Source organism: Elephantulus edwardii, unplaced genomic scaffold, assembly GCF_000299155.1.
Source record: "Elephantulus edwardii isolate Elephantulus edwardi_28Jun2011 unplaced genomic scaffold, EleEdw1.0 scaffold00243, whole genome shotgun sequence".
Classification (NCBI taxonomy): Eukaryota; Metazoa; Chordata; class Mammalia; order Macroscelidea; family Macroscelididae; genus Elephantulus; species Elephantulus edwardii.
Window position 1 is genome coordinate 259,298 of NW_006399993.1, and position 22,150 is coordinate 281,447.

General features: G+C 38.0%; 1 protein-coding gene across 1 annotated transcript in view; it reads left to right on the forward strand.

Annotated features, from left to right (window-relative positions):
* Positions 1-21,284, forward strand: part of EFCAB14 (EF-hand calcium binding domain 14) — a 51,207-nt gene extending 29,923 nt beyond the window's left edge. The window contains 7 exon segments of the mRNA XM_006899012.1: positions 4,938-5,042; positions 6,037-6,130; positions 6,133-6,224; positions 7,909-7,995; positions 13,589-13,700; positions 14,707-14,832; positions 21,109-21,284. Of these exon segments, the coding sequence (XP_006899074.1) occupies positions 4,938-5,042; positions 6,037-6,130; positions 6,133-6,224; positions 7,909-7,995; positions 13,589-13,700; positions 14,707-14,832; positions 21,109-21,284 (792 nt within the window).
* Positions 21,285-22,150: the final 866 nt, after the last annotated feature.

Below are 22,150 nucleotides of genomic sequence, written 5' to 3' on the forward strand. Positions count from 1 at the left end.
ATATCCCATTGGCTGCTAAAAGGACAAACAAATACATCTTAGAGAAAGTGCACCCAGGGTATGCCTTAGAGGCAAGGATGTTGAAGCTTCATCTCACATATTTTGGGTATGTTGTTAGGAGAGGCCAGTCCTTGGAGAAGGATATCATGTTTGGAAAAGTGAAGGGTTAGCAAAAGAGAAGAAGACCCTTAACAAGTTAGATTGACGTTGTGAGTGTAACAGTAGGCTCACGTATATCAAAGATGGTTAAGGATAACAGAGATTAGGGCAAAGTTTAGATCCATTATTTTGAGTTGTAGTCAACTCGATGGCCCTAACAGCAACAATATTACTGGGTGGAAGCTTTACTCATTTCCTGAGATGGCAGAATTCAAATGAGGACATACAACTAAGACATCAAGAATAATTGGGGGAAAAATTTTAAAAAAATTAAAAGAATAATTGGAATATTCCAAATATGACTCTTGGAAAATTAGAATTTATCAGAAATGAAATGGAGACTTTAAAGATTGGAATATTCCAAATATGACTCTTGGAAAATTAGAATTTATCAGAAATGAAATGGAGACTTTAAAGATTGACATCCGAGGCATTAATGAGTTGAGATGGACTAATGTGGGCCACTCTCAATGAGTCATATGATCTATTATGTCAAGAATGACAGATTTAAGAATGGTTTTATAGGCAAAAAGAATACTTCAAGGTCTATCCTAAAGTATAGTCCTTTGAGTGATAGGGTACTATACATATGAGTACAATGAAAATTTGTTAATAATGGTTCAAATATATGCACCAACCACCAAAGTCAAAGATGAAGAAAATGAGGATTTCTACCAATTTTTGCTGTCTGAAATTGATCAAACATGCAGTCAAAAGGCAATAATAATTAGTGGCTGCAATGCAAAATTTGGAAAGAAGAAGGAATGATAGATGGAAAATATGAACTAGATGATAAAAATAAGGTGGGAGATCAGATGATAGAATTATGTACAATGAACTATTAATTGCAAGTATTAAAAAGAATTAACAGTGATTGTGCACATGCATCTCACCTGATAGACCAAAAAGGAAAGAGATTAACTACATCTGTGAAAAGTCAATGGAAAAACTCAATGTCAGGATCAAAACAAAGCCAGGAGCTGACTATGGGTATAACACAGCATCAACTACTCATATGCACATTCAATTTGATAGTGAAGAAAATTAAAACACATCTATGTAAACAAATAATGCATTCTTGAGTCTGTCCCAACTGAATTTTAACCATATCAAGAATAGATTTAATGCATTAAACACTAATGACAGAAGACAAGATTGTCAGGGACATCAGCCATGAAGAAAGAAAGGTTATTGCAAAGATGGGTAAGAAAAGGTCAAAATGAGTGTCAGAAGAAACTTTGAAACTTTCACTGGTAGATAGAGTCCAAAACAGAAGGGAGAAATGCTGGAGAAAGAGAGCTGAACAGAAGATTTCAAAGGGCATCTTGAAAATACCAAGCAGAGTGTTGAAATGTGCAAAGAACTGAAATTAGAAAACAGAAAGGAAAGAACTTGCTTGGTGTTTCTCAAGCTGGAAGAACTGAAAAACAAATTCAAGGCTGAGTTGGAAAATCGAAAGATTCTTTGAGCAGAGTCTTGATTTATACTGGAAGCATCAAAATAAGATGGAAGGAATGCACAGGATCACTATACCAAAAATAATTTGTTGACATTGAACCATTTCAGGAAGTTGGAAATGATCAAGAATCAGTAGTACTGAAGGAAGAAGTTCAAGCCAAACCGAAGGCACTGGCAAAAAAGAAGGCCCCAGGAATTGACTGGAATACCAATTGAGATGTTTCAGGAAATAGATGCTGCCCTGGATGTGCTTATCAGTCTTTGCCAACAAATTTGAAAAACAGGTAACTGGCCAACCAACTGGACAAGATGTATAGTTTATCCCATTCCAAAAACAGGCAGTCCAATAGAGGGTAGAAGTTCTTGAATAATCTCATTAATATCACAAGCAAATGAAAATATTGTTGAAATTTATTTACAGAATTACTAGAACAGTGCATCAGTAGAGAACTACCAGAAATTCAAGCTGATTCAGGAAAGGTGCTGGTGGGAGGGATATCATTGCTGGTGTCAGATGGATCTTGGCTGAAATCAGAGAATGTCAAAAAGATGTGTTTTATAGACTATGGAAAAGTGTGTGGTTTATAAAAAAATTATGGATAGCATTGAGAAATGAGAATCCCAAAACACTTAGTTGTGTTCATACAGAACCTAGACCTAGACCAAGAAGCAGTTATCTGAACAGAACAAGGGAGCACTGCAGGTTTAAAATCAGGAAAAGTGTATGTCAGGGCTGTATCTTTTCTCCATACTTACTCAGTCTTTGAGCACTCTGGTGGCCTAGTGGAAAAGAAGCTGCAATCCCAAAAGCACATGGTTCACATCCACCAGTTGCTCTGTGGGTGAAGGATGGACAGTCTCCTCCCAGTGGTTTACTGAATCTGAAAACCCACTGGAGGATCCGCTATGAGTAGGTTTTTACTCGATGGCACACAACAACTACCTTCACTCTGTACACTGAGCAAATAATTCAAGAAACTGGACTCTGTAAAGAAGGATGTGGTATCAGTATTGGGGAAAGACTCAACAGTCTGCGTTATGCAAATGACACAGCTTTGCTTGCTGAAAGTGAAACAGACTTGAAGCACTTGCAGAAGATCGTCAAAGACTGTAGCCTTCAGTATGGATATGTCTCAACATTAAGACAACAAAATTCCTCACTGCTGGGTCAGTAGGCAACATCATGATAGAGGGATAATAGATTGGAATTGTCTCTTATTTTATTTGAGTCCACAATCAACACTCATGATGGCAGCAATCACAAAATCAAAAACATGTTGCATTTTGAAAATCTGTTGTCAGTGACTTCCTTACAGTGCTGAAGAATGAAGATGGCAATTTAAAGACTAAGGTGTGACTGATCCAAGCCATGGTATCTTCCATTGCTTCCTGTACATCTGAATGTTGGACAGTGATTAAAGAAAACTGAAGAAGAACCCCCATCTTTGAATAGTAGTGGTGGCAGAGAGTATTGAATATCTCATGAACTGCCAAAAGAACAGGCACATCTGTCTTGGAGGAGGTGCAAGCATGGTGCTCCTTAGAGTCAAGGATGGTGAAGCTTCACTTTACATATTTTGGACATGTGAGGAGGGGCCAAACTTTGGAGAGGGGAACCATTATGATGGAAAAGGTAGAGGGTCAGTCAGCAAAGGAGGAAAACCTTGAACGAGATGAATTGACACAGTGACTACTTCAGTGGGCTTGACCACATGAGAGTTCATGAGGATGTTGCAGGGTAGGACAAGGTTTAAGTCTGTTTCATAAGGTTGCTCTGAGTTATTGTCAACTCAATGGCAGCAACAAACAAACAGTCCTCTTCTCTGTTACTTATTAAAAGACTGGAAAAGGAAAAAATTTTGCCTTAGGTGTCTAGATACCTAGATTCTAATCCTAACACTGCTGATGAGTGTGACCTTGGCATGACTGAAGTTAGAACATAATAAAGACTTCTCTCACATCGATCTTTTATTATTTTAATAACCTGACTATTTTCTCAAGTAATTAAATATTTACTAAGATTTTTCCTAACAAAAGATGCCTCGACTTTCTTAACCATTGTTCCCTCCCCCTCTTATGTTCCCTCCCCCCCTTATGTTCCTTTTCTCTGTATTATTGCATTTTGTTTCATTTTAAAGCAGGGTTTCATATGTCAAGTACATAATTTATTTCCACCAATTGCATTCTATTATTATGAAATCTTTTTTACATTTCTACTGCTGCAAGTAGTAGTACCCCTACTGACACACTTTATACTGTATAGGCCATAATAGCAGTTTCTAAAAGATTAGGCCATACAAAGTTTTCCCATCAAAGGGGGATGGTTTATGTAAGCATATTCTACTTTATGCATCAGAGAGTTGGACAATGACTAAGTAAGATAGAAGAAGAATTGATGCCTTTGAGCTATGGTGCTGGAGAAGAGTATTGAGGGTACCATGGACTGCTAGGAAAACAAACAGATTCATCCTGGAAAGGGTTAAACCGGGCGGTTCCTTGGAGGCAAGGATTCTGAGGCTTCGTCTTACATACTTGGGACATGTTCTTGGGAGGGTGGAGGGACAGTGCAGGAGGGGAAGGCCCTCTATGAGGTGGCTTGATTCAGTGACTGGGGTAATCGACATGGGTGTATCAGAGACAGTGCGATTGGCACAGGACAGAGCAGAGTTTAGGGCTGTTGTACATACGGTCGCTATGAGTCGCAAGCGACTCAATGGCACATAACAATTTTGCTTTAGTCTCTGTAAAAAGAGACTGGAACTTTGGGGAGAGAATGAGAAAGAAGGGTCACCCTCAAATATATGTATAGGCATGTGCTATTCAGTGGTACATAATAACAATAATGAGGGAAAAACTAATGATGTGCACAGTTGATTGTTGTGTTCACTGCCCAAAGCCAGTGGTTTCATGACTGATTGCTGTATTAATGTCCAAACTCTTTTAATCCTGAGGAAATGTTTACATTTCCAGACTCAGTGATCCTTGAAAAACTGTCGTGATTCTATAGTTTTTCTTTGAGTAGAAATGATGAGAGAGGAAAATTGGTTTCTAGGAGTTCTTGAGAGCCTATGAGACAGGGAAAAAACTGAGGAGGGTCTCAGTTTTGTGAGCCTGGAGTCCATTAAGCTTCAGGCTGGGCATCCTAGAAGGTATATGTCTACTTGGACTAGTATCAGATTGATCACTCTGTAGGTTACTTAGATATACATGTTGATTGATCTGTGGAAGGCTCCTGGGGATGGCCAGAATGTTCCAGGACAATTCCAGATGGTTAAATAGACCTGATGATTGATAGCAATGCTAATTCATGTCTATTTCAGAATCAGCACCTCTTGAAGGAAACCAGTGAAAGCAACCACATCACTCCATCACCTTCAGTTACATTGGAACTGGACAATAAAAACTACAGTGACAGTTTGAAACAGGTACTTTTTGTGTCTGACTCAACTCCGCATGTGCTATGGAGGTAGGCTGGGTAATTTGGGCTCATTGTTATGATGGCTAAGCAGGCATTGCATATATTTGCTTATCTGAGATCTAACCGAAAAGGGATAGGTTTCATTATTTTAGAGATTCAAACTGCTGTCATGTCTCTTTGGTACCGACCTCTTTCTTTTCCCCCTTTATTTGCATGTTAATTAATAGAGTAAATTCCTTTTCACATCTTGAAAGACATAGAATAACCAGATTATCCTGAAACTAGCAATCTGGAATAATTAAACATAAATAGGTAACAAGTCAGTTCAAAATGATGGCTATTTTGAGCCATGCATAATGCTAAGAATGTTATAAACCATGTCTCTAAAAACCAGGAAGATGCCAGGCAAAAAGTTAGCAGTTTTAGGATCACATTAACTAAAGAGAATAAAGGAAATCGTCATTAAGAAAATTCCTAGTTTAATGTCCTTTAAAACCTATAGCCATAATTCCTTTTTAGTAGTAGTCAGTACTAGAAAATGTCAATAAAAATAATTGAACCTGGTACTAAATAATGCACTACTCGTTATGGTTTTGTAACATGAACCAATTCCGTAATTGGTATTGTCTTAAGGTAGTTTTGTCCTGACAAGTTAGGTTAATGGCCTTTTCAGTTAATAACCATGTGAGCTTTCCCCACCAGCAGGTGAGATAAACATTGGCAAATCAATTCTCAAGCTCTCAGCTTTCTGAGACTAAAAAGTGAGTCGTGTAGGAGGAAGTCTTTCCTCTTCCTGTTTGGCTGAGGTCAAGCCATTCCAGAGGGAATAGATTGGGAACAGTTTAGAATGGGAAGGGCAAAGCAGAGACAGAGCAATTGATCATCACCAAGAAAAGGATTTTATTTTAGTAACTTGACATAATATTGACTGTTAAGTGCTACTGGCCTGCTTGCCTAGTATAATATCTTTATTTGGATTCCACAACTTATTTCTACTCTAGGATATCCTGTATTTTGACAACTTTTTAGATGAGACCCATTCTGCCATAAAGGGATACCAGAGGCAAAATGACCTTAAACTAGAGGGGATAAATGAGATAGTCATCTTACCCAAAGATTCAACCAGATAGAAAGCAGTCTGGTTGATTTGAGCAAGGTTGAGAAGGAAGCAAACCTGCCATTGAGCATGGTAAGCCTTTTCAGATATTTTCTGACATATTCTGTACTGTAATGTGTTGTCTGCACATGAGTGACATTCCACAACCATTTGAAAAGAAGTTGTCTGACTTAATTGAGAGGCTATACATTTGCAGTGTGTATAAACCTTATCTCCCTTAATCCTTACACCAGCTCTTTGATGTGAATGGCACAGGTAGTGTGCTAGTCCTGGTTTGGAAAGAGTGATGTGAAGAGGTTAAGTTGCTTACCAAGCATCACTACAAGTTGTTGGCAGAGATGACAAGCCTCCTGTTGTGTTACCAGGTGACCCATCTGGTAGAAAAGCTTTAGCACATCTTTCCAAGTAAATTCATCTTTTCATTTCTGAGTAATGAGGAAAGGGAGCAGTGACAAGTGATGATCAGCAAAGAAACTTTTGCCATTCCTCTAACCTGAATGTGACTTTAAGATTCATCTTGGTTCTTTATGCAAATTCAGGAAATTTTTTTGTGTTTAATGTCAGGAAAGTAATTTAAAACACATCAAGTCATATCAGCCCTTTCCTGCTAGGGAGGGCTGGTATGAGCTTAAGAAGTCATTGAGTCCAACCCCTCATTATATAGATAAGGAGACTTAATAGCTTACTAGGTCACTAATGCAGTATAGTTTGTTAGTTTTCATGTTAAAATGAATGAAATATGAGTGTGTGTGTTAGTTTTTCATTTTTTTATGTGTGTTGTGTTAGGATTCAGTTAGTTTTTAGTAACTGCAGGCTCCACCCTTAAAAGGGACTTAAACATATGAAAACCAAATACAGGAAATTGTTCTAGAAGTAAAGTAACTAGCAGAACTGTAAACAAGCCCACAAATAAAGGTGAAAACTTTGGAACATAGAAAGCATTTGAACTGACTCTGCCACAGTTGAACCTTGGCAAGTTGCCTCAAGTTCCTTGGCTTTGATAGATGGAGTAGGAAGACCTGTTCCCTCTCCTGCTTTACAGGAAGTGTAATTTACTGCATAGCGGTGAAGATTAAAGGAGGCTAAATTTTAAAAGACCTTTTGAACTCAAAGTAGCTAAGTAGGGACTAGGAACTTTATATGATTTGATAAGTATTATGCCTTGAAGGTTTTCAAGGCCTTTGTGAAACCTTACCACCTCCAAATTTTGCTAACTATTCCTCCCTCTTTATTTTTCTCCAGCCAAGAATATTGGGAATAGTATCCATCCATTCTATTTCATTGGGTGGCATACCCAGCATTGCTCTGGGTCAATATTTTCTTGCTTTTTGAGCTTCAGAGTTTTAAAGTTTCTGACTAAAACAAGTAGAAACATTCATTTCAGCTTTCTTATCTCTTTTCTTTCTCCCTCTCTCTTATTCTACCACTCCTCTGGTATTTCTTTTTAATTAACATTTGATCAGTTTGTTTAAAAAGTAATGAATGTTAATGTTTTAAAATTTACCTTTAATCCTCTCTTGTTGTTCTTGCTTTACTTGTTGTTGTCATTATGTGTCATCGAGTCACTTGCAACTCATAGCAACCTATGTACAGTAGCCCTGAAATCTGCTCTATCCTGTGCCAACTCTACTGTGTATGACACACCTACCCTAGTCAGTGTATCAGTCTGTCTCATCGATGGTCTCCCTCCCTTCTTCTGTCCCTCCACTCTTCTGAGCATGATGTTCCTCTCCAAGGACCAGGCCCTCCTTCCAAGATAGGTAATAAAACTGCCACTCTGAAAAGAAAGTCTTTGAATCAGGTAATCAACAAAACAGACTCGATGATAACTTAAAATATAAAGGTAAATAACAGGAGGGGTAACAAAAAAAAAACCCACAAAAAAAAAAAAAACAAACAAAACACAAGCCCTTTTTGCCTTCTAGTAAATTGCTACTCAGAGCAACTCTATTGGATAAAGTAGAACTGCCTCAAAGGTTTTCTTAAGCTGTAATCTTTACGGAAGTAGAATGCCACATTTATATCCCACAGAGCTACTAGTGGATTTTGAACTACCAACCTGTTTGATAGCTACTGAACCATCAGGATTCCTTATAAGAGTATTGAACATATTATGAACTTCTAGAGAAAAAATTGGTTTGTCCTGGACAAGGTGAAACCAGGTTGCTCCAGGAGGCAAGGATTTTGAAACCCCTATCTCACATGCTTTGGGCATATTGCCAGGAGGAACTAGTCCGTGGAGAAGGACATCATACTTGGAAGAGTAGAGGCTCAGCACAGGAGAGGAAGACCCTAAACGAGATGGATTGACACAGTGACTTATGGCAATGGGGGTCGATATGTCAGAGACTGAGATTGGCTCAGGTTAGAAAAAGGTTCAGAACTACTACTGTTCTTAGGGTGGCTGTGAGTCATAGTCAGCTTGTTGGCACGTAACAACAACAACATCTTTGCCTAATTACTTTGTTTTTATTAAATATTTCTGTTGTGATTTGACTGAAAGTTGACAAAGCAAATTGGTTTTTCATTCACTAATACACATTTTGTTTACGATATTAACTTCAGTACTTACATCTTTCCTAGCATCCACACATGCTAACTAGTTTCAGTTACAAATGCCTATATTTTAACTCCATGAGTAAATTAAATATATGCACTGCTCAGTAGAGCCAAAGATGAAGAAATTGAGGATGTCTACCAACGTTTGGAGAGTGAAAACGGATCAAAAATGCAATCAGGATACATTAATAATAATTGTTGATTGAAATGCAAAAATTGAAAAGAAGGACTACAGAAAATACAGCCTTGCTAGCAGATAAGGCCAGAGATCATATTAAATAGTGTTGTGCAATAAATGATAATCCTTTGCAAATACCTTTTTCAAAAAACATAAACAATGGCTTTGCATATGGACCTAAACTTATAGACTACACTTGAATGACATTGACTACATATTTGTAAAGGGATGGTGAGTAAGGTCCCTTCTCACTGTCCAAACAAGGGGAAAGGCATGCGGTGGAATAGACCATCAGCTACTCATTTGAAAGTCCAAACTGAAACAAAAGACAACTAGAACAAGCAAACAAGAGCCAAAGAATAACCTTGAACTTTTCTCACATGAGTTTAAAAACCACCTTAAGGATAAATTTAATTCATTGAGCACTAATGACAGAAGACCATATGAAGTATGGCATAGTATCAAGGACCAAATCAATAAAAAAGAAAAAGGTCATTAAAAAGACAGGAAGGAAAGAAAGAAAATGGATATCATGAAAGACTCAGAAACGTGCTCTTCAACTGAGAAAAGTCAAAACTAACTTATGAAATGCTTTAATAGAGCTGAACAGATGATTTCAAAAGGCAACTTGAAAAGACAAAGCTAAGTTATAATGAAATATGCAAAACCTAGAGTTAGAAAACCAAAAAGAGGAAAACATGCTTGGCATTTCTCGAGCAAAAGAACTGAAGAACAAATTCAAGCCCTGAGTTATAAAACTGGAGGATTCTGTGGACACAATTTTTTTTTTCCAAATTTTTATTTCATGTTGATGTGTGTACAATATTTGTATACATTGTGTTTCAAACTTCAGTCACATTTTGTTTTATACAATCATTCCCATATATTGTGTTCTATAAACTTAATCCCCATTGAATTATGCCCACCATTACATCATATTTTCAGATCTTTCCCATTTCCTATCCACCAAATTGTGCAACACTATGCTTTCCCCCTGCCCATCCTCATCCCTCTGCTCCCATCCCTCCCCTACTTGGATTACCATACACATTTTACTCCTATTAGTGTTATCCTTCTACTTTTACCATAGTGGGGTATTACGTGGTATTTGTCCTTATGAGACTGAGTTAGTTCACTCACCATAATGCTCTCCAGTCTCTCCCAAGTTATGTAGTGATTTTTTAAATCATTGCTCCTGAGTGCTGTGTAGTATTCATCAAGTGAATATACTATAGTTTTTCAATCCATTCATTGTGGTTGGACATTTGGGTTGTTTCCATGTTCTTGTGATTGTGAATAACACTGCCATGAACATTAGTGTACAGATATGTGTGCCTCTGCTCTAATTTCCTAAGAGTATATTCCTAGCAGTGGAATAGCTGGGTTATATAGAATTTCTATGTTCAACTTTTTGAGGAAACATGAAAACTGCCTTCCAGTATGGGCACAATATTGAATGACAGAAGAAGTATCAAAGGAGAGTCACCAAGCCATTTCATGAAGTAGCATATACTGCAGGAAGTCTAAATTGCACTGAAGGCCCAAGCAAAAAGGCCTCTGAAATTGATGAAAATACCAACTGCGATGTTTCAGCTAATAGATGCAATCACAGGCATGCCCTGCTAATCTCTGCCAAGAAATTGGAAAGATCAGTTTACCTAGTCAGTTGACTGGAAGAGATCCTTATTTGGTCTCATTCTAAAAATAGTTGATCTGATAGAGTGCAAAAAGTTTTTTAAATAATTACCAATAATATCTGATATTAATAATATCACATGCAGTAGATCTTGCTGTAGATTATTTAGAAAACTGCCAGAAATTGAAGCTATATTTAGAAGAGACCAAACAATGAGGGATATCATTGCTAATGTCAGTGGATTTTTTTTTATTATTATGATTAATTTCAATGAGCATCTACAGAGATTTTGGAAAGGTGTTTGCTTGTGTTTTATTGCTTGTGCAGAGGCATTCCATTCTGCGGGTCATAATAAGTTACAGCTAATATTGAGAAGAATAGGAATTTCCGAACGGTAATACTCAGGTAAAACTTAAACATAGGCCAAGAAGCAGTCATTAGAACAAGTAGGGAAGAGGGAAATAAAAAAAAAATCAAACAGAACAAGGGAATGCTGCATGGTTTTGAATCAGGAAAGGTGTATGTCAGACTTGGACTTGTATCCTCTCTCTTATGTTGAGCAAATAATTTGAGAAGCTGGACTATATGAAGAATATGGCATCAGGATTGGAAGAACTCTCATCAACACCATACCATATGCAGATGGCACTAACTGGCTTCCTGAAAGTGAAGATCAATATGATCTTCTTTCAATATGGTTACATCTCAACTTCAAGAAAACAAAATCCTCACTAACAGGCTAATGGGCAACATCATGATAGATGAAGAAAAGATTGAAGTTGTCAGTGGCTTCATTACCTGGATCTACAATCAACACCTATAGTAAAAGCAGTCAAGAAATCAAAAGATATGTTGCATTGGTAAAATCTGCTGTCGAGGACCTCTTCAAAGTCCTGAAGAGCAAGGATGTCAGTTTAAAAACCAAGGTGTTTGAGACCAAAGCCATGATATTTTTAGTTACTTCAGATGGCTATGAAATAAAAGGATAGGGAACCAAAGAATTAATGCCTTTGAACGGTGGTGTTAGCAGAGAGTATTGAATATGCCAGGCACTGCCAAAGAACAAGCACATCTACCCTGCAGGAAATATAACCAGGGTGTTCCTTAGAGGCAAGAATGCTGAAACTTCATCTCACCTACTTTGGGCATTTCATTAGGAGGTACTAGTCTTGGAAAAGACATCTTTCTGGGGGAAAGTAGAGGATTGGTGAAAGAGAGCACAATACTCAGCAAGATGGACAGACAAGTGACTACAACAATGGGCTTAAGTATGATGGAGATTGTAAAGATAGTTCAGGATACGGCAAGGTTTCTGCCTGTTTGCACTGAGTTGTTGTCAACTTGACAATAAGTAAACTAAGCAGTCTACTACCTAAAATACATATATACAGAAATACACATGTGTGCTTATGTGAGTAACACCGGTGGCCTAGTGAGTAAGCAGTTGTGCTGCTAGTTCAAAGGCAGTATTGAATCCACTCGCTGCTCAGAGGGAAAAAGATAGGCAGTCTCCTCCTTTGCACTTTGTAGCTTCTGCAAACCCACAGGAGGGTCAGCTATGAATTGGATTTTACTCACTAACATATCAAAAACAAGAACACATTGGGAGCTCTGGTGACCTAGTGGGTAAGGAGTTGTGCTGCCAATCTAAGGAGAAGCAGTTAAAATTCACTATCAGCTCTAAGGGAGAAAAGTATGGACAGTGTCCTCCTGTGTGATATATAATCTCTGAAAACCTGCTGGAGGACCAGCTATGAGTTGATTCCAACCTTTCCCAGCATAATGTCTTTTCTAAGACTGGTGCTTCCTGACTGCATGCTAAAGTGTATGAAATTACTTTTTTCCATCCTTGCCTCTAAAGAGTGCCTGTTTGTACTTTCTCCGAAAAGATTGGTTTGATCTTTTGGCAGTCCATGATACATTCATTACTCTTTCCAAGCACCACAATTCAAAGGCATCAATTCTTTGTTGTTCTTCATTGTTCAGCTTTCAGATACATAAGAAGAAATTGAAAATACCATTACTTGGATCAGGCACACCTTAGTCTTTAAACTGACATTCTTGCTCTAGCACTTGGAGAGGTCCTTAACAGCATATTTCCTAAATGTAGTATGTCTTTTGGTTTCTTGAGTGCTACTACCATCGGTGTTGATTGTGAGGGGAAAAAAAATAGTTGGCAACTTCAGTCTTTCTCCATGTATCATGATGTTGCCATCATCTCATTAGTGAGGATTTTGCTTTCTTCATGTTGAGATATAATCCATATTGAAGTCTTTTGTCTTTAGTAAATGCTTCAAATCCTCGTCAGTTCTGCAAGGGAAATTGTCATCTGCATACTGCAAGTTGTTCATGAGTTTTCCTCCAACCCTGATGCCACCATCTTCATATAGTCCAGCTTCTCAGATTGTTTGCTCAGCAAATATTTATTTATGGAATTCTAATGAAGTAGTCTGTAGGGAGTTGTGCCTAATCCGAATGCACATACACCTGCACACGTGCATGTATGTGTGAGTGTATCATTCCCCAGTACTGGTTAAATTGTCACCATTTTGAATAGGATGAGGAATGGTTGGGGTAATTCTTGTGAGGTTGGGGTTTTTTCTGTTGGATTTTTTTCTTCTTATGTTTTATCATATTAAAATGGTCTAGTCACGAGGTGAAATAAGATACTGAGAAAAGTTATTTAGTTAGTATGAAATAGCTCCTAGAAAACAATATTCTGCTCATTTAGGAAATGAGTGTCACATAGACACCTGAGCAAGGGTACATTTTCTTTACTGCTGACGCATGCACACCTTCCTTCATCAGCTGAACGTTCGCATTGAATCAGATCATCTGGCATAATGTTCCCTTAATAGTCTATCCTCAAATCCAAGTAGGGGTTCATCAACACTGAGTACCAAAGGTATCTCTGCTGTTTGTCTATTCGCACCATCATTGCCTTTATAGGAAACCAACTGGAGGTCAAACACCACATGCTAAATGGGCTCTGGGAAGATAGTGAAGAATCAGATAAGTTTTTACTCCAACCTTAAATCTCCTGTGATCTTTGTTTTTGGGCAGAAAGAAGATAGTTCAGATTCTCAGGTGTCCAAGCTAAGAGAAAAACTGCAGCTGATCAGTGCTCTCACAAACAAACATGACAGCAACAGGCCTCCAGAGACTCCTGATAAAGGTGAGAGCAGAGCTGCCTTCTGAATATTTCACGCAGGCTTGGGCAGCTTGCCTCCCACACAGGGAGTGGGGCAAGGTGTTCCAGCAGCACTGATCGAGTCATGTGAATGTTGCCGGAGTGCACCGAGATGAAGCTGATACACTTTACTTTCATTTAGAAAAAGCCCATTTTGTACATGATTTGTACTCCAGTCTATTAAGGGAAAAATGGGTAATGTTTAGCTGGAAATAGACTTCTCCATGCTGTCTGCATCCAATTATAGGCAAAAATGTTACTGTCATAGCGTGTATGTCAAACCCAGCCCTCAATGTTGTTTATGAGAATTTTTCATTTCTGTAAGTGCATAAAAATTACTTAAAAATAAATGTTGGTCTTTCTGAAAATCATTAATAATAATGAAGGGATCTTTGGGTTTGGAAATGAAGGGATCCTTAACTTTAGGTAAGGACATACCTAATCAGTAAAAGCAGATATATCGACTTCCACTGATTAGGCTCTGTGAGGACATAAACAAGATGATGGACTATGCAGACTGATATTCTCCCAGTACTGCCACATCCAGATTTATTCATTTTGAGGAAAGAAGTACCATTTCCTTTGAATTCTCTTTTTGGGTGGGAGACCTTACCCTAACATAATGCTACATAATCTTATGGAAGCATTGTTTTAGCATCAGCTTAGCTGTTGGCACATACCTCAGCCTGGCTTACAGCAAGGCTCTTAGGATGTTACAAAAATCATTTATAACAAACCAGTCTTTTGTGCTTACTTGCATCTTAAACCTTTAAATATTCAATAAGGTTTTCCAGTGGGATTGCTGCTTCAAACCTATTGTAACCTAGCGTTAATAGATCTTCACTTTCCACAAAACATATCTCAATCCAAGCTTTTAATTTCACAACTGTTAATTAATTCCCAACTCTTTCTTGTAATGATGTAGTAAAGTACCAATACTAGTGTAATTTGGTATCAGATTCTATAATACTAAACTGTGTTTTTGTTATAGAGCAAATACAGAGTTTTACCTCTGAGCCATCAACATTGCCAAAATTTTCACATTTTCTTGGAGACCAAACTGAGAAAACTACCCAGCTAAGATCTATCTCCCTACCAGGAATTTCAAGCATTAAAGGTACATTTTCATCTTGCAAGGTAGTAGGTTAAATTTTCAAAATAATAACTTTTTAATGTGTTTAGCTTGTAAAAAAAAAATTATACCTAACATTTTAATTCTCTTTTTTTTTTTTTGCAGATGGTTGGTTGGGGTTTTTGGTTTGTTTGGTTTTTTACATTTAACTCTTCATGTACATTAAATCATAGAATCCTTACAACAATCATGTAAATGTAAATACCAATCACATTTACTGGTTGGTTAAAATCAAACAGCAAATTATTGGTCAAGGAAGAATTCAAACTGAGGCAAGTTGACACCAAAGCTTGTACTCTTAACCAGTGTGTATAATGCCTCTCTGTTAATGTTTTTCTTTTAGAGTCTTAATTCATTCACTGAGTTCATAATTAGACCTAAGCATTAAAAGGAGCATAAACTATGGTACCACTTTCCTCAAAGGTATACACTAGTAGAGAAAGCATATTAGCAAACATGAGATAAGCAAAATAGCACTGGCCCTGGTCAGGACCCAAAAAATGAAGGACTGTTAAAAAAATAAGGACCCTTTTGCTGAAAATTAGTATGATGACTATTACTGTGATATTTATAGTTAATAGATAACGGGTTCACCATGTTTTCAGCAATGCCCTTTTTCTACTTACGTTGTTTAGATTCCCCTGATTTTGCATTTGCTGTCTACCTAAAAATTATCCATTTCTATCTACCTATCCTTCCCTGAGTCTTTACCTCAGCTTAGATACCATTTCTATAGGCTGCATATCTTTACCTTCCAGGAATAGATAAGGTTCTTGATTGCTCTTAAAATATTTTGTGTTTACCCGTCTTTAGTACTATGTGTGCACAGTATCCTGGGAGATTAAAAAAATTAACTTTTTAATGGGTAGGTAATGTCTTGTTCATTTTGATATTTCCAGTCCCTAGCATAGTGCCTAGGGAGTTCTGGTGGCCTAGTGGCAAGAAGCTGTGCTGCAATCCTGAAGTAACACAATTTGAGGCCACCAGCTGCTGCGCCATGGGAGAAGGATGGGCAATCTCCTCCCACACGATAAACTGCCTCTGAAAACCTGCCAGGGGATCATCTATGGGATAGTACACAACAGCAGAAAAATCATGTTGTTGTTGTTGTTGTTGTTGTTATGTGCCGTCGAGTCGCCTGCGACTCATAGCGACCCTATGTACAACAGCCCTAAACTCCGCTCTGTCCTGTGCCAATCGCACTGTCTCTGACACGCCCATCCCAATTATCCCAGTCACTGAATCAGTCCACCTCATAGAGGGCCTTCCTCTCCTGCACTGTCCCTCCACCCTCCCAAGCATGATGTCCCTCTCTAAGGACCGGTCTCTCCTCACAACATGTCCAAAGTATGTTAGACGGAGCCTCAGAATCCTTGCCTCCAAGGAGCCACCCGGTTTAACCCTTTCCAGGACGAATCTGTTTGTTTTCCTAGCAGTCCATGGTATTCTCAATACTCTTCTCCAGCACCACAGCTCAAAGGCATCAATTCTCCTTCTATCCTCCTTGGTCACTGTCCAACTCTCTGATGCGTAACAGGTGATTGCGAAGACCATGGCCTGTATCAGACGCACCTTAGTCTCCAAAGAGACACCATTGCTCTTCAGCACTTTGGAGAGGTCCCTAACAGCAGACTTTCCCATGGCAATGCGCCTTTTAATTTCCTGGCTGCTGGTGCCAAGACTGTTGACTATGTAGCCAAGCAAACTAAAGCTGTGTACAATCTCAATCTCTTCACCATCCATCCTGATGCTGCCAATTGGTCCAGTGGTGAGAATCTTTGTCTTCTTGACATTGAGCCTCAATCCATATTGGAGGCTGCAGTCCTTGACACTCTGCAGCAGGTGCTTCAGGTCCTCTTCAGTTTCAGCAAGCAGGGTTGTGTCATCCGCATAACGCAGATTGTTGATAAATCATCCACCAATCTTGACCCCACATTCTCCTCATAGAGCCCAGCCTCCCGGATAATCTGTTCGGCATATAGGTTGAAAAGTTATGGAGATAGGATGCATCCCTGGCGTACGCCCTTCCCAATTTTGAACCATGCAGTGTTCCCTTGCTCTGTTCTGACGACTGCCTCCTGGTCCAAGTATAAGTTTCGCATTAGAACGATCAAGTGATTCTGGGATTCCCATTCTTCTCAGAGTCAGCCATAGTTTGTTATGATCTACACAGTCAAATGCCTTTGCATAGTCAGTGAAACACAGATAGACATTCCTCTGGTATTCCCTGCTTTCAGCCAAGATCCATCTAACACCAGCTATAATATCTCTAGTACCACGACCCCTTCTAAACCCAGCCTGGACTTATGGTAGTTCTCTGTTGATGTGCTGTTCCAGTCGTTTTTGGATCCTCTTCAGTAAAATCTTGCTTGCATGTGAAATCAGCAAAATCATAGACAGGAATATTTGTTAGGTGAATAAATGTTATCTCTATGCTAAGTTATTGTTTAAAGACTTACATTTTTATAGCCAATTAAATGCTATTACTATTTTTTTTTCCCCTAACTTGATTTTTTCCCTTTATGTTTCCTGGAGAGGAGGGTGACTATTGAGTATTGTCTCCTCCCAATTTTTTTTTTACACACTACCCAACACTGCTCTTTATTTGTCACATTTAGATTTATACCTCCAGTTTGAAGACTTTGGTCATAGTATTGTACAAAAGTTATGAAGGTCCAGATCTGGGGCCCAGAGGGTTGGATTGTATAGATTGTAGTAGGCCAGGGCAGTTAGGACACCACTTTCGCTCTCATGAGCTCAGTGGAGCCACCACAGTGGCAGTGGTGGTGGAAGGTATGGGACTTGTTGGGAAAGAACTTGTGGGTGAATCCAGCAGGGGTCCTGGGAAGGGCATGCGGTGACTAATAGGCCCTGAGAACACCAAAGGACCCAGGCCTGGGTAAAGATGAGCAGTACTAGATGGATCTAATGTCAGGCCTGTGGCCATTTCACCACAATTCCCACTACCATTGCCTCCAGTCATCACCATGAATCCACCAGTTGGAAAAAGAAACGAGGACCGAGCCTGGGTAGTACAGGAGCAGTTGAAAGACCAGCTGTCTGTAGAGACATGAAATCCTTTTTCTGTTTTTTATATCAACAACTGATGGCTGGATGAAGGGAAAGGCTGTTAGAGCAGATTAAAAATAAACATTTGCACTGTAGTGCCTAACACAGACCTTACACCATTGGGGTTTTTTTAACACTACATTTTTTTTTTAATTACCTCAAATAGTAATCCTAGAACCTTGCAGGCATAGGTCAATCAGTCAGTTGCTAAACGTTCAGTGGTTCAAACCCACCAGCTGTTACAGAAAAGATTTACAACCTTGCAAATCCTGTAAGCAGTTCTGTTCTGTCAAGTCGGTGTCAGAATCTTAACAATTTTTTTTGTTTTGCTTTGATTTTGAGGCATTAATCAGATTTTTATTTATATGTTGCAATCAAATGCACAGGCTCACAGCCCCACCAATAAAAAAACACACACAAATTGCCAAATTTTTAAAAAGGATTTCCCAGCTAGCCACTTGGTAGCACACATTGGGAACAAGTATCTACCGTCTTTTTTGGTAAAGAACTTGTGAGGTTTTATTAGCTAGATTGCTAGAACTAGTTTAGGAATAAAACCAGGACCATATAGAGAAGCTTATCTATAAGAACCCCTTGATGGACTGGAATTTGTACTATACCTGTTTTTCTGAGCTTATGACCAGTTCCATTCTTCCTGAATATTCAAAACAACAGGAGGAAGATGACTGAATCTAGGTGTAGAATTGAGTAAATGAAGAAAACAGTAACAAACCACTTTGCCTTTCTGGTATTATAGATTAAATCTTCTTCTAGGTGATTCTGTAGAGACATGAAATCCTTTAAAAATATTACATAATCAGCCTCCCTAAATATTTCATACACTCTGGTAGCCTAGTGAAAGAAGCTGTGCTACAATCCTAAAGGCATGTAGTTCAAATCCACCAGTTGCTCTACAGGAGAAGAATGGAATTATTCTTCTGGGCAACTTACGGCCTCTAAAAACCTGCTGGAGGGTTAGTTATTTGGTCAGTTCCAACTCGACAGCACACAACAACAATAAGTGTTTGATACAGCCCTTGAGAAAATAGCAGAAGGGACTGTTGATGGGAATTGTTCAGTCCTTTTGGCATAAACAGTGACTTAGAAATATTTGCTCCTCAAGTGGTTGTGATGTATTTCTGCACAGAGCATTAAATCACATCTGCAACTACCCAAAAAAAAAAAAAAGAAGATACAGATCAGTTCATGGTAATGCAATCCCTCTTAACTACTAAAAAAAGTTCTTTGAAAAGATAATTTTATTGGGGGAGGGGTTGGGCAGGGAGAAAAGTGCAACAATGAATGACTGGAAACCCTAACTCTCTAAACTTTCATTAAAATTAATTTTAAAAAATTGAATCTCAACATAAAAAAATAAAGCAATGTTCATTATCAAACAAGAAAGAAAAGATAATTTTCTGGTTTGTTTTTTTTCTTCTTTAAGAATTTAGGTATAATTTACATATGACAGCATTCACCCTTTTAAGGTTTAGAATTCAGTGGTTTTAATATGTCCACAAAATTATGTATCCATCACCACCATATAATTCCTTAACATTTTTTAATTTCTCCCAAATATCTGTTAAGATAAATTTAGAGAAATATATAATTAGATACACAGTTATGTCATTAAGCAGTTTTACCCTTCGCATCAGCCCCTGACAACTACTAATTTTCTTCTATACTCCCTATGGATTTACGTATCATGGGTGGGATTATATAATATTTGGCCATCTGTATCTGGCTTAATTTATTTAGCTTCATGTTTTCAAGATCCACATTGTGGCATATATCAAAACTTCATTCCTCTTTATGACTGAATAATATTTTGTTGTTTAGATATCCACTGTTTGTGTATTCGTGTATATTAATGGACATTTGGGTTGTTTCCACTTTTTAGCTTTTTGGAATAATGCTTCTATGAACTTTCTTGTGCAAGTTTTTGTGTGGATATACATTTTCACTTATCTTGGAAATACACTTAGCAGTGAGATTATTAGCTCTGGTAGCGTAGTGGCAAAGAGCTGTGCTGGAATCCTAAAGGCACATGGTTCTTGGCCACCAGCTGCTCCACAGGAGAAAGATGGGCAGTTTCCTTCTGTGCAGTTAACTGCCTCTGAAAACCCACTGGAGGGTAGGTATGGGTCGGTTCCGACTCTATGGTATACAACAACATGGTAACTTTATGCTTAACTTTTTGAGGAATTACAAAAATGTTTTTCTGAATAACTTCACTGTTTTGCATTCTCACCAGTAATGTTATAAGGTTTCAGTTCCTCCTAATCCTAATGCTCGTTAGTTTCCTTTTTTCTTTTAATTGTCTTTATCCTAGTGGATATAAAATAGTATCTCATTGTGTTCTTAAGTCCTGGTTCTTAAACTGCTTGATTTCTGGATCCAAGGAAACAGTATCATGGAATAAAAAGAACATCAAATTTAGTAATAAGAAAACCAGTACTTCAGTCCACATTTAACCACTTAAGGACTATTTGGCCTCAGACAAGTTTTATTTTGTTTTCCTTCTCAGACTGAGCTGAGAAAACTATCAGTGTTTGGAATTTTTTTTTTAAGGACTTTAACGTACTCCTCCAAAAAAATCTTGTGATGTGTCATAGTTCATTGTATAGGCTCAGTTCTTGTCAAGTAACTTTCCAGCTAGTTGCTTTTGTATCATTTCCTGCTTACAGTGACCCATGTTTGCAGAACAAAGCTGTGTGTTCTTGGTGTTTACAAGTCTGACCTTTTAGAAGCATATCATGGACTTTAAGAACCCTTTGGGTGGCTTTGAACTACTGACCTTTTAGTTAGTAGATCATTTACATCACCCTGGGACTCCTAAGTAGCTCTTCAAGCCTCTGCATTTCTTTTCTTTTCAACATAAGAAGGGGAAGAAAAATCTAGAAAATCTAAGTTTCTGTACTTATAGGAAGTCATTCCTTTACTTTGTTTTACAGATTTTCTGTTACTCCTATTTTGGAATGGTGGTACCATTTGGTCCTCTCATTCTTTAAGAATCAAGAATTAATTCGTTTTCCTGATGTAGTGAGATTTTAAACTTGACCTTTGGAAACAAAGGTGACAAATTTTCAGTGCTTTAAATTCTGCTAAGGCTACTTACTCTTCACTGTATTTATCTGTTCATGTAGATATAGATATAAATAAATATCTTTTTTTAATTTCTTTTATTAACAGATCTTCAAGATTTATTCCAAAAGGCTGGCCAAGACATCGATGGGAAGCTGACCTACCAAGAAATTTGGAACTCCCTAGGTTCTTCTGTGCCAGCACCAAAGAACTTGAGAGTGTTTGATTCTGATGAAGATGGAAAATACTCATTCCTTGAGCTAAGAGTAGCTTTAGGTTTCTAGCCTTATCAGGCATATTTTGGAACTGGGTACAAATGCTGGACTACCTAACATCTACTTACTTAACAAAAATACCCCTTTTACAACCCATTAGTCCTTCAAACTACTGTAGCAAACACATTGCCACCTTTTAATTTGTTTGAAGAAGCTATATAAAAATTATTTTTTTAAGAAAAAAGATAATTTTACGTATAATATGATGTTCAGAAACCTGTAATTTCCTAAAACCAGTAAGATCTTACCTTTTTAAGTTGCCAGAAGAAAGAAGAGTCCTCCTTCCCCACCCCCTTGTCTTTCCTTTTTTTGTGGGAAGGAGAACTTTTAAAACTGGAAAATATATCATTAGAGAGAATAAGCCACCTTTTATATTTCATAGAAATTTGCCTTAAATTAGCTGCACTTTATAAAGACTCAGAAAATGTCTTTTATTAAAAAGATGGGCTTTTTCTGTTTGTTAATAATTAAAATGGGGGGGAAATTGTACATATTTTGTGGGAAGTAAGAACAGTTTTAAGCAGGATCTGTATAATAATGACTTGTTATTAAAATTTGGTAATATGTTCTAAGTAGCAGTGAAACAAAATCCACATCCCCTTATCTCATCTCTTGTAGACCCAGATGCTGCCATGAGAGGTTTGACCTGGTGACTGGGGAAATAGATAGAAGAAGTGGACACTGTGGTCCACCTTAGTGTCAACATTGGTGTCCACTGAGTGTCAGCATTAGAGAATCCTTTGACTGGTTCTTTGTTTCCATCCCCTCAGCTAATCTCAGTCTATAAATCAGAGATACCTTATTGAGAATTTGTTATATTTTCAGTCCAGTTTAGTGTTTGTGAACCTAAAGTTAATCAGTGGGGAGCTGCTAAG